Source organism: Pseudorca crassidens, chromosome 4 (genome assembly GCF_039906515.1).
Source record: "Pseudorca crassidens isolate mPseCra1 chromosome 4, mPseCra1.hap1, whole genome shotgun sequence".
In the NCBI taxonomy this organism is placed as follows: Eukaryota; Metazoa; Chordata; class Mammalia; order Artiodactyla; family Delphinidae; genus Pseudorca; species Pseudorca crassidens.
Window position 1 is genome coordinate 2,345,507 of NC_090299.1, and position 15,129 is coordinate 2,360,635.

General features: G+C 54.7%; 1 protein-coding gene across 3 annotated transcripts in view; it reads left to right on the plus strand.

Annotated features, from left to right (window-relative positions):
• Nucleotides 1-15,129, plus strand: part of RGS12 (regulator of G protein signaling 12) — a 117,491-nt gene that overhangs the window by 54,289 nt on the left and 48,073 nt on the right. For all 3 annotated transcript variants that reach the window (XM_067734955.1, XM_067734954.1, XM_067734956.1), the window contains exon 5: nt 13,377-13,398. In XM_067734955.1, coding sequence (XP_067591056.1) covers nt 13,377-13,398 — 22 coding nt within the window. The remainder of the gene's footprint in view (nt 1-13,376; nt 13,399-15,129) is intronic.

Genomic DNA, 15,129 nt, shown 5'->3' on the forward strand with positions numbered 1-15,129 from the left:
CACAGAGTCACGGGCTCAACTGATCACTGAAAACCCCATGGTTGTCTTTCCAGAGCCCTCCAGCGGGTTTTCTCTGGACATGTGCTTGTGTGCACGTGTGCATGTGGATGGGTGCGTGTGTGCAGGTGTGCACGTGGATGGGTGCGTGTGTGCAGGTGTGCACGTGGATGGGTGTGTGCAGGTGTGCACGTGGATGGGTGTGTGTGTGTGCAGGTGTGCACGTGGATGGGTGTGTGTGCGTGTGTGAAGGTGTGCACGTGGATGGGTGCGTGTGTGCGTGTGTACGTGCTGGAAGGGGAGGCTGGGCAGTGGAAAGGATGTCGCTGTGTCTAGCGCCGTGTCTCAGCCCTGCAGGCCTGCAGCGTGTACCTCACAGCTCCTCCCGCCGTGGCGTCTGTGTGCCCAGAGGGCCTCGTTTGTAAGGGCGCCCCCCCTTTCTTTAAGATGAGGCCCTGCCAAGGAGAGGGTTCGAAGCCCCTCCAGGCCAGGCGGGCACCGGGGACCCCGGGAGCTGGAAGGAGTGGCTTCTTATGTCCTGGAGCCCCCCTCCCGGGGCAGGGGCAGCTGCACAGAGGGAGAGGTGGGGCTGCGGGTCCCCTCCCTGCCCCTCCACACAGCCCTCCCCCGCTGTCCGCCAGCCGGCGAGGTCTCCCCCACCCCCCCTTGCTGGTTCATCACAGCCCCCGGCATCCCCCATTGGCCTGTTCCTGTGCTCCGTGGTGGCGGAGAGGGTGACCGTGGCAGCCTCTGCTCCTTCCCCTCTCCTGCTTCCGTACATTTATTGTGTGAGAAAGCCTGTCTGAGGAAGCCCGAGCCAGTGCCCGCTGGTTATCTCTGAGAGTTCTGCCCGTGCACAGAACACTCACGCTGGCCGTGTGCGAGTTTCTCCCACGGAAACAGAGTACGGTGGGCTCGGCGCGTTCCGGCTGGCAGCCTGACCCCCAGCCCCAGGCCATCATCCCCGCCCGCTGGCCCATGGGCACCACTGCGCCCACAGCCCTGGACAGGATGCGTGCCGAGGTCCTCCTGGTCTAACACGCCAGGAGCGAGGGCCGTTCCTGGAGCCCCTCAGACGAGACCCCGGGCACCTGCTGCGGAGAGGTTTTGACAGGGAAGCACCTTGGGGAGAGCAGTTTATCCCGAATGTCCAGAAAGCTAGCAGGTAGCTCTGCAGTGATACCTAGGTTCTGGAAACAGTTTTCTTTTTCTTTCCTTCTTGCCTTTTAAAACCAGGACCTGCCATGGCCCCCTCGCGTTCAGGTTGTGTCAGGTGTTGGGAGGCAGACGGCAGATCGTGGAGTGGGGGCCGAGGCCCCGAGACAGGTCTTAGGAACACGGCAGGTTCCCAGGGCTGGCCCTGCACACGTGTGCACGTGGAGCTCACAATAGACTCGTGAGCCTCTGTAATTAGCCGGCGCACTGCACCACGCTGCTAAAAACAAATTCTCTGCAGCTGCTGTGCCGACTGAGCGATTACCGCTATCAGCTGAAGGTTTATTCTTCTGATTTGGTAGAGGAAATACTTTTAAAATGATCTCACAGCGTGATTTATGTAAACGGATTTTTTTTTTCTTTGTACGAGACAATTGAGATAGAGTCTGAATCCCTGGCAAACCACAGCTTCCTGCAGTGTCCTGTTGCCATGGGTTACGGAGGGAGCAGGATGGAACTTCATCTGAAATGTCTTTAAACTTTCTGACGTGCACAGGCGTGCGGCGGGGCTGCATGGTGTGTTTTAGAGCTGCGTGCCTGGTGCGGGTCAGAAGTTCTCCTGTCTTAAGATGAATTTGGAAAAAGGGTTGCCAAAGGAGACTCACGTTTTAAACAGTCAGCAGGTAAGCAACTCCAGATGTTTCTCGTCACTTAAACGGAATTGTTTAAAGGAAACTTGGCATCTTGGTTACTGCTTTATTTTCAGCCTGTTTAGAGAATGGTAGCTTTTAAGTGTAAACTTTGAAAATGTCTTTCTTGTGTCTACATCGTGGAGCCTGAAGTGAGTCCCGTGAGGTAAAAGGCCGGCTCTGGGACCACAGACCAACACCCAGAGCGAGGCTGGGTTGGGGGTCGGTCACACCGGGCCCCCCCACCTTTCGGGGGGACGCTGCCCGCGTCCTAAGTCAGCCTTACAGAGAGCATCCGTGTTTCCTTGCCCTTACCATCGTGATTGTGATAGATTTTGAAGATGAGTGAATTAATTGTGTTGAGATATTCAGTTTCGACCAGATACCTGTATTACAATTTTGCTTACTCTTTAAATTACTGTTTCATAGCTAACATTTTCTCTTGTTTGAAATTGAAGTGTAGTTTTCTTTTTTAAAATGGATTTACAGCGTGTTAGTGTCGGCTGTACAGCAAAGTGGTCTGGTTGCATAGATCTAGCGTTTTAAAATGTAATGAGCTGGTTCTGCTTCATATACATCCACGGGGAACTACTTACTGGCAATCGTGTGGAATGATTGATTAGTATCTAAGCTTATAGAGTTGAACTTACTATAAAATGTTTTTAAAAGATTTGAGATTAAATAAAAAAATAATTTTTATTTTCCTCTCGTGGCTGTGCTGTGTTGATGTAAAGGCAAACATAAATTTAAATTATTTACAAAAGATTGTTCCCAGTTACTGGGTACCGGTTTAAATTCATTCTTTTCTGAGAGTTGTTTCATCTTAAAATGTTCTCCTGATGTCTAGTTAGAGCCTTCTGTAGAGAACAGCAGGAGGAACTCCTTGCTCAGAAGTGACTGGTTTGGGTGTTGGGTTTAGGAAAATGACTGCATCATTCCCTTTAAATAGAAAATAGAAGTAGGTCTGCTGGACAGGCCAAGAGTCCTGCCTGTGAAGGAAGTGCAGATTTTAATGGATTTTAAAAATATTTACTATGTATTTTGAAAACTCCTTGTACTGATAAAACTCACGTGAGAGGGTGGGCTGGCGGCTTCGATGTTTACGGGAGAGCCTGCTGCCTGCCTGCCTCTGGCCCTCTCTGCAGGAGTACTGGCGTTTCCTGTCCACTCCATTTCACGTCCTGGTGGAAGAGGGAACTTTGGATACATTGTGTCCGATATATGCACCAATTGACCAGTTACTAACTTGTACATATATGTAGGCTGCATTTTCGTTCCCATGGTATATAGAAGCAAGTTTTAGAAAATGGTTTTTGAGTGAAAAAAAAATCACTAGAAATCTGCCTTTTACTTGCCTACATAAACGATTTGGATTCATTTTGAAATTTTGCAAATGCTCAACCCAGCAAATAACAAAATCTGGCTGGTAAGGTCATATTTTAAGCAATAGGAAATGGGCTGGAAGGTGGTAGGGCAGTGTGCAGTCCTCCGGGTCCGGCCGCCTCTGCCCGCGGGCTGGTGGGAAAGGGGGCAGAAAGCGCCGTGGCCTCCAGGTCAGTCCTAGTGAGAGACGTCTTGGGGTGAAGGGCAGTAGGGCTGGGGGGCCCGTGTGGGAAGGCCGCCCTCCCCTTGCCAGCTCTGTGCCTCCCCTGAGCCTCAGATTGTCCATTTCTACCATGGGTGTGTCACAGGAACCCTAGGGCCCCGTCCACAGTGTGCACGTGCTCAAGGAAAGCCATGACTTGTGAAGGGCGCTGTGTCCCTCGTAGCGCCTTTCATCTTGGAGAGGAGAATCCGTGAGCCTTGGGAGGATACATCTCCTGTAGCCATCTAAGAAGCGCACAGGGAAGCTGATGGACGCGGACCCGGCAGGAACGCAAGGCCCTCACTGGCCAGATGAACCTGTTGGTTTCCCCATCTTTTTTTTTTTTTTGCGGTATGTGGGCCTCTCACTGTTGTGGCCTCTCCCGCTGCGGAGCACAGGCTCCGGATGCGCAGGCCCAGCGGCCATGGCTCACGGGCCCAGCCACTCCGCGACATGTGGGATCTTCCCGGACCGGGGCACAAACCTGTGTCCCCTGCATCTGCAGGCGGACTCTCAACCACTGCGCCACCAGGGAAGCCCTCCCCATCTTTTAGGAATGAGGTCCAACATAAGTAGACTTTGAAATGTATCTGCCCGTTTGCCAAAACAACGCGATCCATCATATTTAAACCAGACTACGACGGGCTGTTACAGCCTCGGGGGCTAGTAAGATCGCATGTTGAGGAGGCACGAGAAATGGTTGCGGGAAGAAGGAAAGCTTAGTGGGCTCCCTCTCTGGACCCCCTTGCGGACCTTGGAGCGGTGCCCGAGCGCCTCTGCCGTGTCTGACTGGCTCACTGGGGTGGGGGGCCGCGGCGGTGCTCCGCGCTGTGGCCGGGCCGCGGCCCAGGAGGGCTGCGACAGAATTGGCCATGTGCCGTCCGGCGAGGCAGCCCTGCCAAGCAGAGGGCTGGGCCGGAGAGCTTGGTGACCCCGCGCCACCGCAGCCAGCGGCAGGCTCCACACCGCCTTCTGGGCTGTGGGAGCAGCCGCCGTGAGGTCGGGGGCCCCGGGCACCGCCGTGGGCACCACCTCGGCCGACCTGACCCTGCGTCCCCGCTCTGCTCTCACTGCGCCAGACCCACAGTCCGTGTCCACAGCACCCCGTGCCGCCGGGCGGAGATGTCCGGCCTGCCTGGGCGTCCGCTCCGGTGGCCCGGCTGCTCCGGGAGGGCGCTCAGCCCGGTGGGTCCTGGGCGTGCATACAGCTTCTGCCGCGTCGCACTCGGGCGGTCTTTGGGAGAGTCGGGTGTGGCAGCTCCGTGCAGCCTTCCCTCTGCCCAGGCAGGTGCCTCTGGGCTCTGGAGTCCCGGGGAGAGAGCTTGCCTGACACCAGGGGCTTTACCCCTGCATGCGCTGGGCTCTGGGTGGGATTTGAAAATAAAGGCTGCCCTGTAAAAAACGGTACAATAGTCTTTTCTGGGCGGCGCTGAGCAGGGAGGTGTCAGGACCGGCCGCAGCGGGCGGGCTGCTTGGTGGCCAAGGTGGCGGGCGCCCGCTGAGCGGATGACGCGGTCCAGGCGCAGCTGAGGGGATGCGATGCTGAGCACTGCGTCCCAGGGAGGAGCCCCGGAGGAAGGCAGCTCCGTGTGCTGGGGCAGTGAGGACCTAAAGCGGGAGGCACAGGGTGGCCAGGCGTGGGCCGCTGCTCCCTTCCCTGCAGAGCGCACGCCAGGACCCCGGCTGGCCCTCTGCTGGCTGCGGGCGGCGTGGGCAGGGGCAGATCTGAGCTCGCGCCCTTCTGTGGGCTGGCGTGTCTGAGGCGCGGGGCCCGCTCTCTCTGAACCTCTCCGGGAGAAGCTTCATGGGCTGTCAGGGAGCCCTTCAGTTGACCGAGTTTCTTTTTAGCTCAGATGAGCTGACTTGTGCTCACGGGCCTCTCCCCCCACGTCGGCTTCTCCTGCTTCTGCCGCCCTGGGTGGTCCTGACCAGAGCCGGGGTGGCACCGGGCTGCGTGTCCAGCGGTCTTTGCCAGTGGGCATCCCGTCATGCTGGGTGCACCCCAGTCGCTCAGGCCTGCTCTGCCCCAGGCTTCTTCACCTGAAAACTGCATGGGGCAGTGGCTTCGGTCTGTCCAGGACCGTCCACTGTACCCCACTTGATCTGTGGGCTGCACAAATTCTTTTCTCCCTTTTTAACGCTCTGATTCTTGTTATCTGTAGAAGAAGAAGGCCTCCTAGTATACTTGAAGGAAATGATCATCTTCCCTTTTGTTCACATCTTCCCTTTCTTCTGTAAGGGGCTGGGTCACCTGGAACTGGGCTTCCCCTGCGTCCTGTCCCTCCTTTCTCTTGTTTGTTTGCGTGGCCGCAGGTGGCTCCTTTCTCCCGGGTCCCCTCAGTGAGCGCTTCTCCCCTCGACTCTGAGCACACGGTTCTCATCTGGCAGGTGTGGAAGCTGGGCCCACCTCCTCCTGAAACAGCAGGACCTGTCTGCGTCCCAGCATCCCGCTGCTACTTCAAGGCTGCCCTCCCCGCCCCACCTCTGCAGATCTGGAGATGCGTCCCTTAGGACGTGCGGGAGGCCTGGGGGAAGGGCCCAGCCCTGCTCCTGCCAGGGTCCCCGACCCCGGAGCCCTGCGGTCAGCAGGCCCCAGGGCTCGACCCTCCGAGACCCTCCAAGTCTGTCTGACCTTATACTTCCTCGCCCGCTGGCTCTCCTGCCTGGGGCCCTGGAGGCCCCGCTCGCTCTGCCCCACGTCGGCCCCCTTCTGTGCCATGCGCTCCGGGACACCTGCTTCCCCGGGACGGCGGGGACTTGACTTTCTGGATTGATCTCCAGCCCCTCGCATAAGCTCCTGGGTTGCAGGTTTGTGGCAGGCACCCTGCGTCTGGAGGAGCGCGCGTTCTGTTGAGTGAGTGGAAGCCGTCCCAGCGCGTTCCCCACTTCCCACGCTCCCTGACCCCCAGGGCCGGCGCCCCCTGCCACTGCCCCTGGCCCGCCTGGGGAGCAGCGGCTCCAGCTCCGCCGAGCAGAGGTTTTCAAGCGCTGGCTGCACCTCGGCCTCCGTGAGAAAACGTTTCAAACGTTTCCTGGGTTTGGGCTCCAAGTTCAGAAGAGAGGGGGCTTCGAATTCTGTGGACTCTTTATCCAGAAGGAGCTCCCGGTGAGCGAGCCTGTCTGAGGCTATACTCAGTGCCACTTCCTGCCCAGGACATCCCAGGAGGCCAGCGTTTACGTTAACTTGACTTGCAGGAGTCTGGCTGTCCTGTGGGAATGCAGACGTGAAAGTTGTCCCAGACCCTCTGAGACTTCCCGCCCTGTCTACACAGTGGGGATGTGGGTCTTTCTTCCGCTGGGCTGGCCAGTGTGGAGGGGATCTTCGTCTTCATTTCAGCAGTGAGGCCAGAGGGTTCTCGTGTAAAGTTGGATGCTCACCCCAAACCCCTAGCGTTGGTGTGGCGCCCGTGTGCTGCCTCGTCCGTGTTCCTTTGGGCTTTTGTTTTTGTAATGAGTGATCTGAGGCTTCTCCAAGGGCACAGTGGAAATACTAGCTGTTAAATTCTTAGGAAAATGCTGTGATTGTGGGTTTTCGGTTTCTTCTGATTTTATTGGAGATTGAAGAGCTCTTTGGGACACACACACACACACACACACACACACACACAGGAGACGCACAGATTGCATTCTGAGCTGGGGCCCCTGCGCCCTCCGACTGCAGGCCCCCACTGCCTGTCCCCACCCCTCCCAGGAAGCGCTGTGAGCTGCCTGGTGAGCCCCAGCCCGCCTTGTGTCCGGCCACCCCGCTGGTCGCTGGGCAGCACTGAGCACACCTGTGGTGCTGTCGTCCTGCTGTCGCCACAGCCTCTGGCTCGCAGAGACCCTCTGCTGTGAAGTCGTGGTTTGAACCTAGAACTCTTCTTGCTGCACGTGAGCCTTGCGTCCAGCTGTCTCTGGCTGAAACTGCTGGGAAGGAACAGTGCGGGGTGTGTGTGTGCACAGTGTGTGTGCAATGCTGTGGATCCGGGCTGGGCTGGGGCGCGGGCACTGCCCCTTTGGTTCGGGCCCCTCGAGGTCTATGGGAGGTCACCCCGTGTCCTGTATGTAACCGGAGTACAGGGCGTCATGGCTGTGGAAGGCTTCTCTGGAGAAGGCGTGGGTGAAGCTGCAGCCCAGGTAGTGGGCTCTCCAGGTGAGGCTGCAGGTGAGCGCTAGGGACCGGATGGGGTGCTCCAGGCCAAGGGGAGGGAGAGGTTGCCTCTCTGCTCTCAGAGCCGTTCACACACGGCTTCCCCACGTTTGCACAGGTGCTCTCCACGCACCACCCCAGGACTACAGCCCGCGCAGGGGATGCGTGTCACATCAGGACACACGGGGTGTGTGTGCTCGCGTGCACGCAGACGTGCAGCTCTGAGGCCGGGCTCTAAAACAGCGGAGAGCCCGGGGCATTCGTGGTGTTTTGCTTTCACGTTGTTCTATCCCATCTTGTCTCATCTCTTCACAAATGCTGCTAACGATGCACTGAATTGATTTGATGGCTCCGTGGAGGGTCGTGGCCTGCTGTGGAGGCCCCTGAGCTCTAGGCAGAGGGCGGGCTGGCGTGTGGGTGGGACCAGCAGGGTGGCCCTCCATCCCTTGTCCGATGGCCCTTCATCCCGCCCCTTGTGGTCTTCCTGCCCCATACCCCCTGCTCTCTTCTGTGCTCCGTCCAGCGAGCAGTCGCTTTAAAACTTAGCCGATCGGGACTTCCCTGGTGGTCCATTGGCTAAGACTCCGCGCCCCCAATGCAGGGGGTCTGGGTTCGATCCCTGGTCAGGGAACTAGATCCCACATGCCGCAACTAAGGGTTCTCATGCTGCAACTAAAGATCTCGCATGCCACAACTAAGACCCGGTGCAGCCAAATAAAAATCAAATAAATAAATATTAAAAAAAAAACAACTTAGAGGATCAAGCTTTTAAAAGGCCAAATGAATATAAATTAGATGCAAATTGAATTGTTAGGTTCTTAAGGCTTTTCATCATTGGGATTATCTCTTTTTTCAAAACGTTTAGGCAAGTTACAAGCCTTTGGTCTCTTATTTTAAGAACCAGAGATGGTTATTTAATATTTCTTATGTTCAAAGTAGGAAATTTTGTCAGTAGCTCAAAATTGAAAATATATATCTGTATATTACCATGTACCGCGTCATTAGGAAATGATATATGCTCATAACTGCTATTGTCAAATGTCACTGACAGACTCGGCCTTGATAAACCAGAATCATATAGCACTCTTCATAGAAATTATCTAGAACGTTCAAAACATTAATTAAAAATAAAATATCTGTGCACATGTGTGGCCCAGACACATTTCCTGCTGGGAATAGATCCAAATCAGCTCACACTGAGCTCTCAGGTGTAAGAGGCTGACCTGAGGCATGGAGATCGTTTGAACTTAAATTACGTGTCTAAATACTTTGTAAGTTTTTAAAAGCAAGTGTGTTTACGTTAGCGTAAACCCCAGTCTTGGAGACATATCATAGACCTTTTTAGCGCTGTTTAGTTATGGTGTGTGTTTAAACTGTAAGCACAGAAACATGCTCACTTTCCGGCACCTTTTAACCGGCAGCTTGTTTTCTGCAGCTGCACTTTTTATAAGAAGAGCGTGTGATATGGGAATGCGGGAAGAACCCAAGAGGTACAGGCTGATGAAAACGCGTTGATACAAATTATACTGAGTATGAGAACAAACGTTAGGCGAGTTAAGTTTTAGTTTGTGAAAACGTTTATAGTGGTCTAAGCAGGCCAGGAAATTGGGGGATGCCTAACTTTAAAAGTCACGTTGAGCTGCAGTTGGTCCTTCTCACCCTTTGTGGGGGATCTTCTTTGGGAATTATCTGTGGGGGTTTCTGAATGTTTGCCATTTTCGATGCTTCCCCTGTCAACCAGGATGTGCTTGAAAAGTGCAAGCCAGGCTCAACAAGGGTAATTGGGTCAGAATTGGACGTGCCGATCCCAAGGTCAATAGAAGCGATTTGGGGGTGGCCTGCCTTTCCCCCAAGGCTGTTGTCGGCAGGTTGCTTGCCTGCACCGTCTCATCTGCCCCTACGCCAGGCGCTGGCCCCTGCCCCCGCCCCCTCCCGTGACAGCACCTGTCGCCCGTGCTGCGCTGTGTCACCTCTTTCAGCCTCACCTCCTCTGATATTGAAGCCCCTGCGATGTGCTCCGTAGCCTGCTTCCGTATCCTTCTCAAAACGGCCAAGGAATCAGACGCTGACTAGGGATCCAGCGGGCCCTTTTGGGGGATATCTCACGTCGGTTCACGTGATGGCCCAGCTCTGTCACTCCCAGGTGTGTGCTTATAAATGGAATATATATTAGAGAGTAGATGGGAGAATTAGGTTAATGATAATTATACATTATTTGCAAATTAAGTAATCTGGTCAGGAAGTCATCATCGACTTCTCCAAAAGTGTGGAAACTTGGAGCGGGACAGTAGTTTTGTGTCCAGGTGATATTGAGGTGCGTCTCCATAGAGCTCTACTTTCGGATTAACGTCTGGTTGGGATGGAGACAGTTGCCAGGATAACAAGTCGCGAACAGAGAAGGTGGGAGACGCGAGGCAGGGCTGCGTACCTAGTTCCGGTGATCCTTCTGCATTGATTCGTGTCAGGAGCCATCCCAGAGCGAACTTGCCTCTCGTCAAGGATTTCTGTGCAGAGCTTAGGGCCTTGGTTGGGCGGGGATATCCGGCCGCTCGGGGAGAACCGTCAGCACACAGAGGCCACCAGCCTGTGGCTCCACAGACGCCTACTCTTGGGACAGCTACCCAAAGTGGGGAAAGGGAAGGAAGTACATCCCTGAGGCTGTGGCTTGTAGACTTTGAGTCCCTCCTGGAAAATGCGGCACAACTGAGACTTGGACCCAGGATGCCTCTTCCTGGTGGGCATCGTGGAGAAGTTCCCGGAGGGATGGCCTGTGGGCAGAGCAGCTCTCACTCCTGAGGGGGTTTCGCTGGCCCTGCTGCAGGCTGGCCAGGATTTCCTCTCTGTGCACCCTCCCAGTGCAGCCTAGTCTCTGCTGCTTGTTTCCTGTGCCTCCTCTCTGTGCTGCCATCCGTGTGATTTCTTTCAGGTCTGTCTTCCAATCCCCAAATTTTCTCTTCAACCTCTAATCTCTGTTAACCTCTCTACTGAGTGTTTAATTTCAGCAGTTGTAGTTTTCATTGTCAATCATTCCGTTGGGTTATTTTTCATATCTACCACCTTACTTCCTCTTTTCTTTATTGCAACTTTTATTTCTTCACAATTTCATGGTTATTTGACATCTGTATTAGAACCTTCCAGTGTCTGAGATTCTGTTAATTGCTATTTCTGCTGGTTCTTTCTCGTGGTGGGGTTTCCTTGGGTTTGGGGGGGGATTTTTGAACTGTGAGCTCACGTCTGGGCAGGCTCACACTCTTGGAACTCCTGTGGGCCTTCCCGGAGGATTTGTGTTTGTGGCTGCCGGAGTTGGGGCTCTTTGCCCCATGAGCGTCCGAGTGAGTGGACACGCGCCGCTCAGCCCTGCGTCCCGCCTGGCGGCCTTGGCGTCTGCTGGCTGCTCTCTGTTCCCTCCCCCTCTCTCCTCCTTCGCGGTTCCCCTTGCTTCTGTGGAGCAGCAGTATGTTAGAAAGCATGTTTGTTTCTGTGCTAGCTTCACAATGTGTCTATAAACCTAAAACTGCTCTAAAAGCACGTTTGGGGAACTTTACCTGGATCTGTTCACACTGCACCAGAGGGCCCCCCACGCTGGAGTCTGGTGGCCCCCCACGCTGGAGTCTGGCGGCCCCCCAGCTGGAGCCTCTTCAGATGCGCTGAGCCCGCCCTGCTCGCCGTGTCCACGCTCCCCAGCCCACCCCGCCTCCCCGTGGGCTGCCCGCACTCGGCTGCCACCTCCTTCTTGGCTTCAGGCACACGCCTGTCTCCTGGATCTTGAGTTCAGTTCATTCTGGGGATGCGTGTGAGATTTTTTAGTGCATTTTGTTCAGTCTGCTGAAGCCTGAGACTTCAGTTTTAGTCATGATTGTAACATGAAGTGAGCCACGTCTTTCACATTTGTGGATTTCGCATTTTATGACTTAGTTTTCAAAATTGTTATTGATAGTATTTCTGCTTCTGTGTATGGCCTTGCAGATTTCCTTCTCATAATCTCAAGGGAGTAATCTGCCTTTGATATTATTTAATTTACAACACGATCGTAGGTGATTTGTTGTGAGCACGGGCAGAAGGACAGCCTCCCACAGTGCACTCGTCCACCCTGGGAAGGAGACGCACCCCGCGCTTCTCCGGTGGAAACCAGGCCCTTGGCGTGTGAGGGCTGGTGGCTCGCTGGGGCCTGCGCACTGCCTGCCTGTCTGGCAAGATGAAGGTTTCAAAGCTGGACCCACAATAGCCTGTGTGTTTACTATTGAAAAATATACGGATAAGGTACCAGGTCATAGTTCCAGAGTATTTCTGACCGAGGGCTCACGATGGTGTGAAACGCTGACGAGCCCCATCCTAAAACCGTCAGGAAGCCTCTTCTTCTCGCTGTCAGAGGACAGACCCTCGGGGGCAGGAGGGTAGGCGTAAGTCCCACAAGGTGAGGGGCTGCGACCAAGAGCGTCCCTTGTCTTCCGTGAAGTCAAGGAGGCAAGGTCTGGGGGGCCCTGGCGCTGGCGACGGGAGGGCCAAACAGTGAGTAGGGGATGCAGTTGACATGGTGGCTCTTTTCAAAATTCAGCCACAAATACATGCTTTCTCTCCCCCGGGGGGATGGGGCTTCCACCGGAAGCAGCTAATCTGGGGCACCTCTGTCCTCACTTGTTTGGCTTTGGCCTTAGGGGTCTTAAAACATGACCTCTGCTTGTTGGGGGGGCCCAGAACTTGGGAAGGGGCTCCCCGTTCACCCTCCACGCCATGCACTCCGGTCTCCCTTCCCTCTGCGGAGAGGAAGGCATGCAAGGCCTGGGGGTTCTGCAGTGGGTTTATTCTTAGGGCGTGGCTGGGAGGTTTCCTTGCGCCCAGCCCAGCGCTGGGCAAAGACGCAGAGGGCAGCACGCCCGCTCCGGTGCCCGGCACCGCACCAGCGGCCCGCTGGCCCCCGTCCCTGCCTTGGGGCCCTCCTGCCCGCTGCTCTCGGAGCTGTGCCTGTGCCGTGACCAGGACATGTCAAGGCAGCAGGTTGCCCTGCACTGAACCTGCTCCCCTTCCCGCGGTGAAGGCTCCCTGGTGTCTGTGCCACCGACACCCTCTCCTGCCTCCGCCCAGCTTTTCCCTTTCCCGACTCCTTCTCCGGAGCCCTCTCCCTCCATGTCCCAGGTGACCTTCCCTAGGTTGCAACCTCAGAACTGTTGACCCACAGGCGGGTCCCCAGGGGGCCTTGCTCAGCTGTCCCCATCGGAGGATTGCTCAGAGCTCTTTGGGAGCCCAGCCCGCCTGTCGTTCCAGGACCTCCCTCGATGGCCTCCTCCCTCCAGTCCTGGCCTGTCCCCATCTGTCTGCTCAGGGTGGCTGGGCCTGGTGGTCGGGGTTGGCTGTGGGCGAGCCCCCAGTCTGCTACCACCGGGGCGGTTTCACCCCTGCGCGGGCCGGGCCTCGGCGTGAGAGCGCCGAGCGGGGCTGTGATGTGCCCAGGGCAGCGCCTGGCCCTGGACGGACAGTGGGCAGGGTGCCTGCCTCCTGGACGTGGGTGCGCCTCACGGACTCCAGCCCGGGCTGACCAGACCGAAGTTGTAACACGGTTCTCACCGAGGTTGTTACTAAGACGGCGATGTCAAACGTGCTGGGATTTGTCCCCAAGTGGAGATGGGCTGCTTCCGCCCGGCCTGCTCCCCGGCTCGCCCAGGAAGCGCAGGGACGCGCCCCAGTGAGGCGGCTGGTCTCCTGGACACCCGCTCCCAGAACGGGGACGGCCAGAGTCTGCTTTTGCTCCTCACGTGGACGTGCTATCATCTCCTGACCTGTCATGAGGCCCAATTAACTCATGTCTCTCTCTCTTTTCTTTCAGTCTGCAACTGTGTCTGATGGTGGTAAGTCACAATTTCTGATGTATATTTTTATTATTTTTAACGAAGTTTTCAAATGTGGAGTGTATTTGCTGTTGGCTCACTCGTAACGATGTTTTCTTGGCCTTTCTGCTTCCCTGGGTGGGGGGAGGGTTTAGTCGGGGCCAGTTTGGGGGCAGCTCTCCGTTCCTCCCAGTGGCTGCCACCTGGGGTTTGGAAGCAGTTTATCGCAGGGACGTGCTGGGTGTGACAGCACCCTCGCCCGTCCCCTCGCATTCCTGTGCCAGCAGGTAAAGACCTGCTGCCTGCCTTGTAGAACCAGCTTGTAAACCAGCAAGTGGAGATTGTAGAGCTCTCGCTGAATTTGAGCAATTCTGCAAATTCGGGTGAGACGCTCGGTTGCTAAATTTCCCTTTCTTAGGAAAAGTTTAGTAGATAATTGGAGAGGTGTGGGATGAAGAGGAAGCTTACTTTCTGCCTTTAAATGGTTTTGTTCAGGGGATTCTTTTAATGGGACTTCCCCGAAAAGCAGATGGCCGGAGATATCCTACTTCACTTAAGATATTTCTCGATGTAACCCTTATCATTTTAGTTCCGTGAGTTTTAAAAACCCTTCAAAATGATTTGGAGAGTTTCTTCCAAATGTTCCTTATTTCTGATAATACTCATAAAAGTCCTATGCTCACAGTTTTGGTTTTTTTTACTTGTTTTTAATTACTCTGTTCTGTCTATTGAGAGTTGAATTTTATAATTTGTCAAAATGTATCAGCACTTTATTTTCATTTATTTGCTGGCTGTGGGTCCCAAGTACTGCCAGAGCTGGGGAGTCACGGGGTTCAACGTTACCCTCTTTATTGTAAGCTAAAGAGAAACCAAGGGTTTCTGTTGTCCAACAACTACAGACTTCAGTCATGAGCCTTAGACAGGGTGGCAGATATGCGGCGGGGCTCGGCCTGGAAGGTGACGCCAGTCACCCTCCGCCGGCTGGGGTCAGTCCAGCCGTGGGAAGTACGAGAAGTGTGCAGATACCTGAAGCTGAGACCAGACAGATCCTAAAGTCTGTGTCTGGGGATTTATTTTTTTCATAAAAGGAATTATGTTACCTGTCTTATGTACAACAATAATCATGTCATTTAATCACCTTAAGCTAGGAGTGGGAAAAGCTTCCCTAATGAAAGGAAATAGGACCTGTAACCAACTCCAGGATAAAGTGAGTGGTTTTCACAGTGTTCTGTTCATGTTCACCTTTCTCCTGTGCGCTCATTTATCTTTTCTGCTAGAAGGCATTCATTTCTGCAGGACGTTTATACATTTGAGAAGTTTATTTAAAATGTTCAATTTAATCATAATTATTAAGCTTTATTCATCTCTAAAGTTTTCTTCTGTCAGCGGTAGATGCAGGAACCCCGGGGAGTTTTATTATATACTTCATTTTACAATTTTTGGAAAGTTAAACTTCCCAAGTGTGGGAAGTCCCAGACTCACAGCCCTGTGTCCTTTCTAAGGAAGTGGTGTCCTGGCTGGTGGCAGTGGTCCCCCTGCCCTGCTGGGGCTCCCCACCCCCAAGTCCCTACTTCTCTTCCTGCCTCAGGCCCCGGGCCACTCAGGATGGGCCCCTCCCTCATGAGTCCCTCTGCGGCAGAGCAGGGAGGGGGCAAGGTCACTATTTCTTGAGCACGCCTTCAATTTCAGGGACTGCACCAGACAGTTGTGTGTGTCCTGTTGAGTTTTTCCATGCTTTTACTATTTTCCATC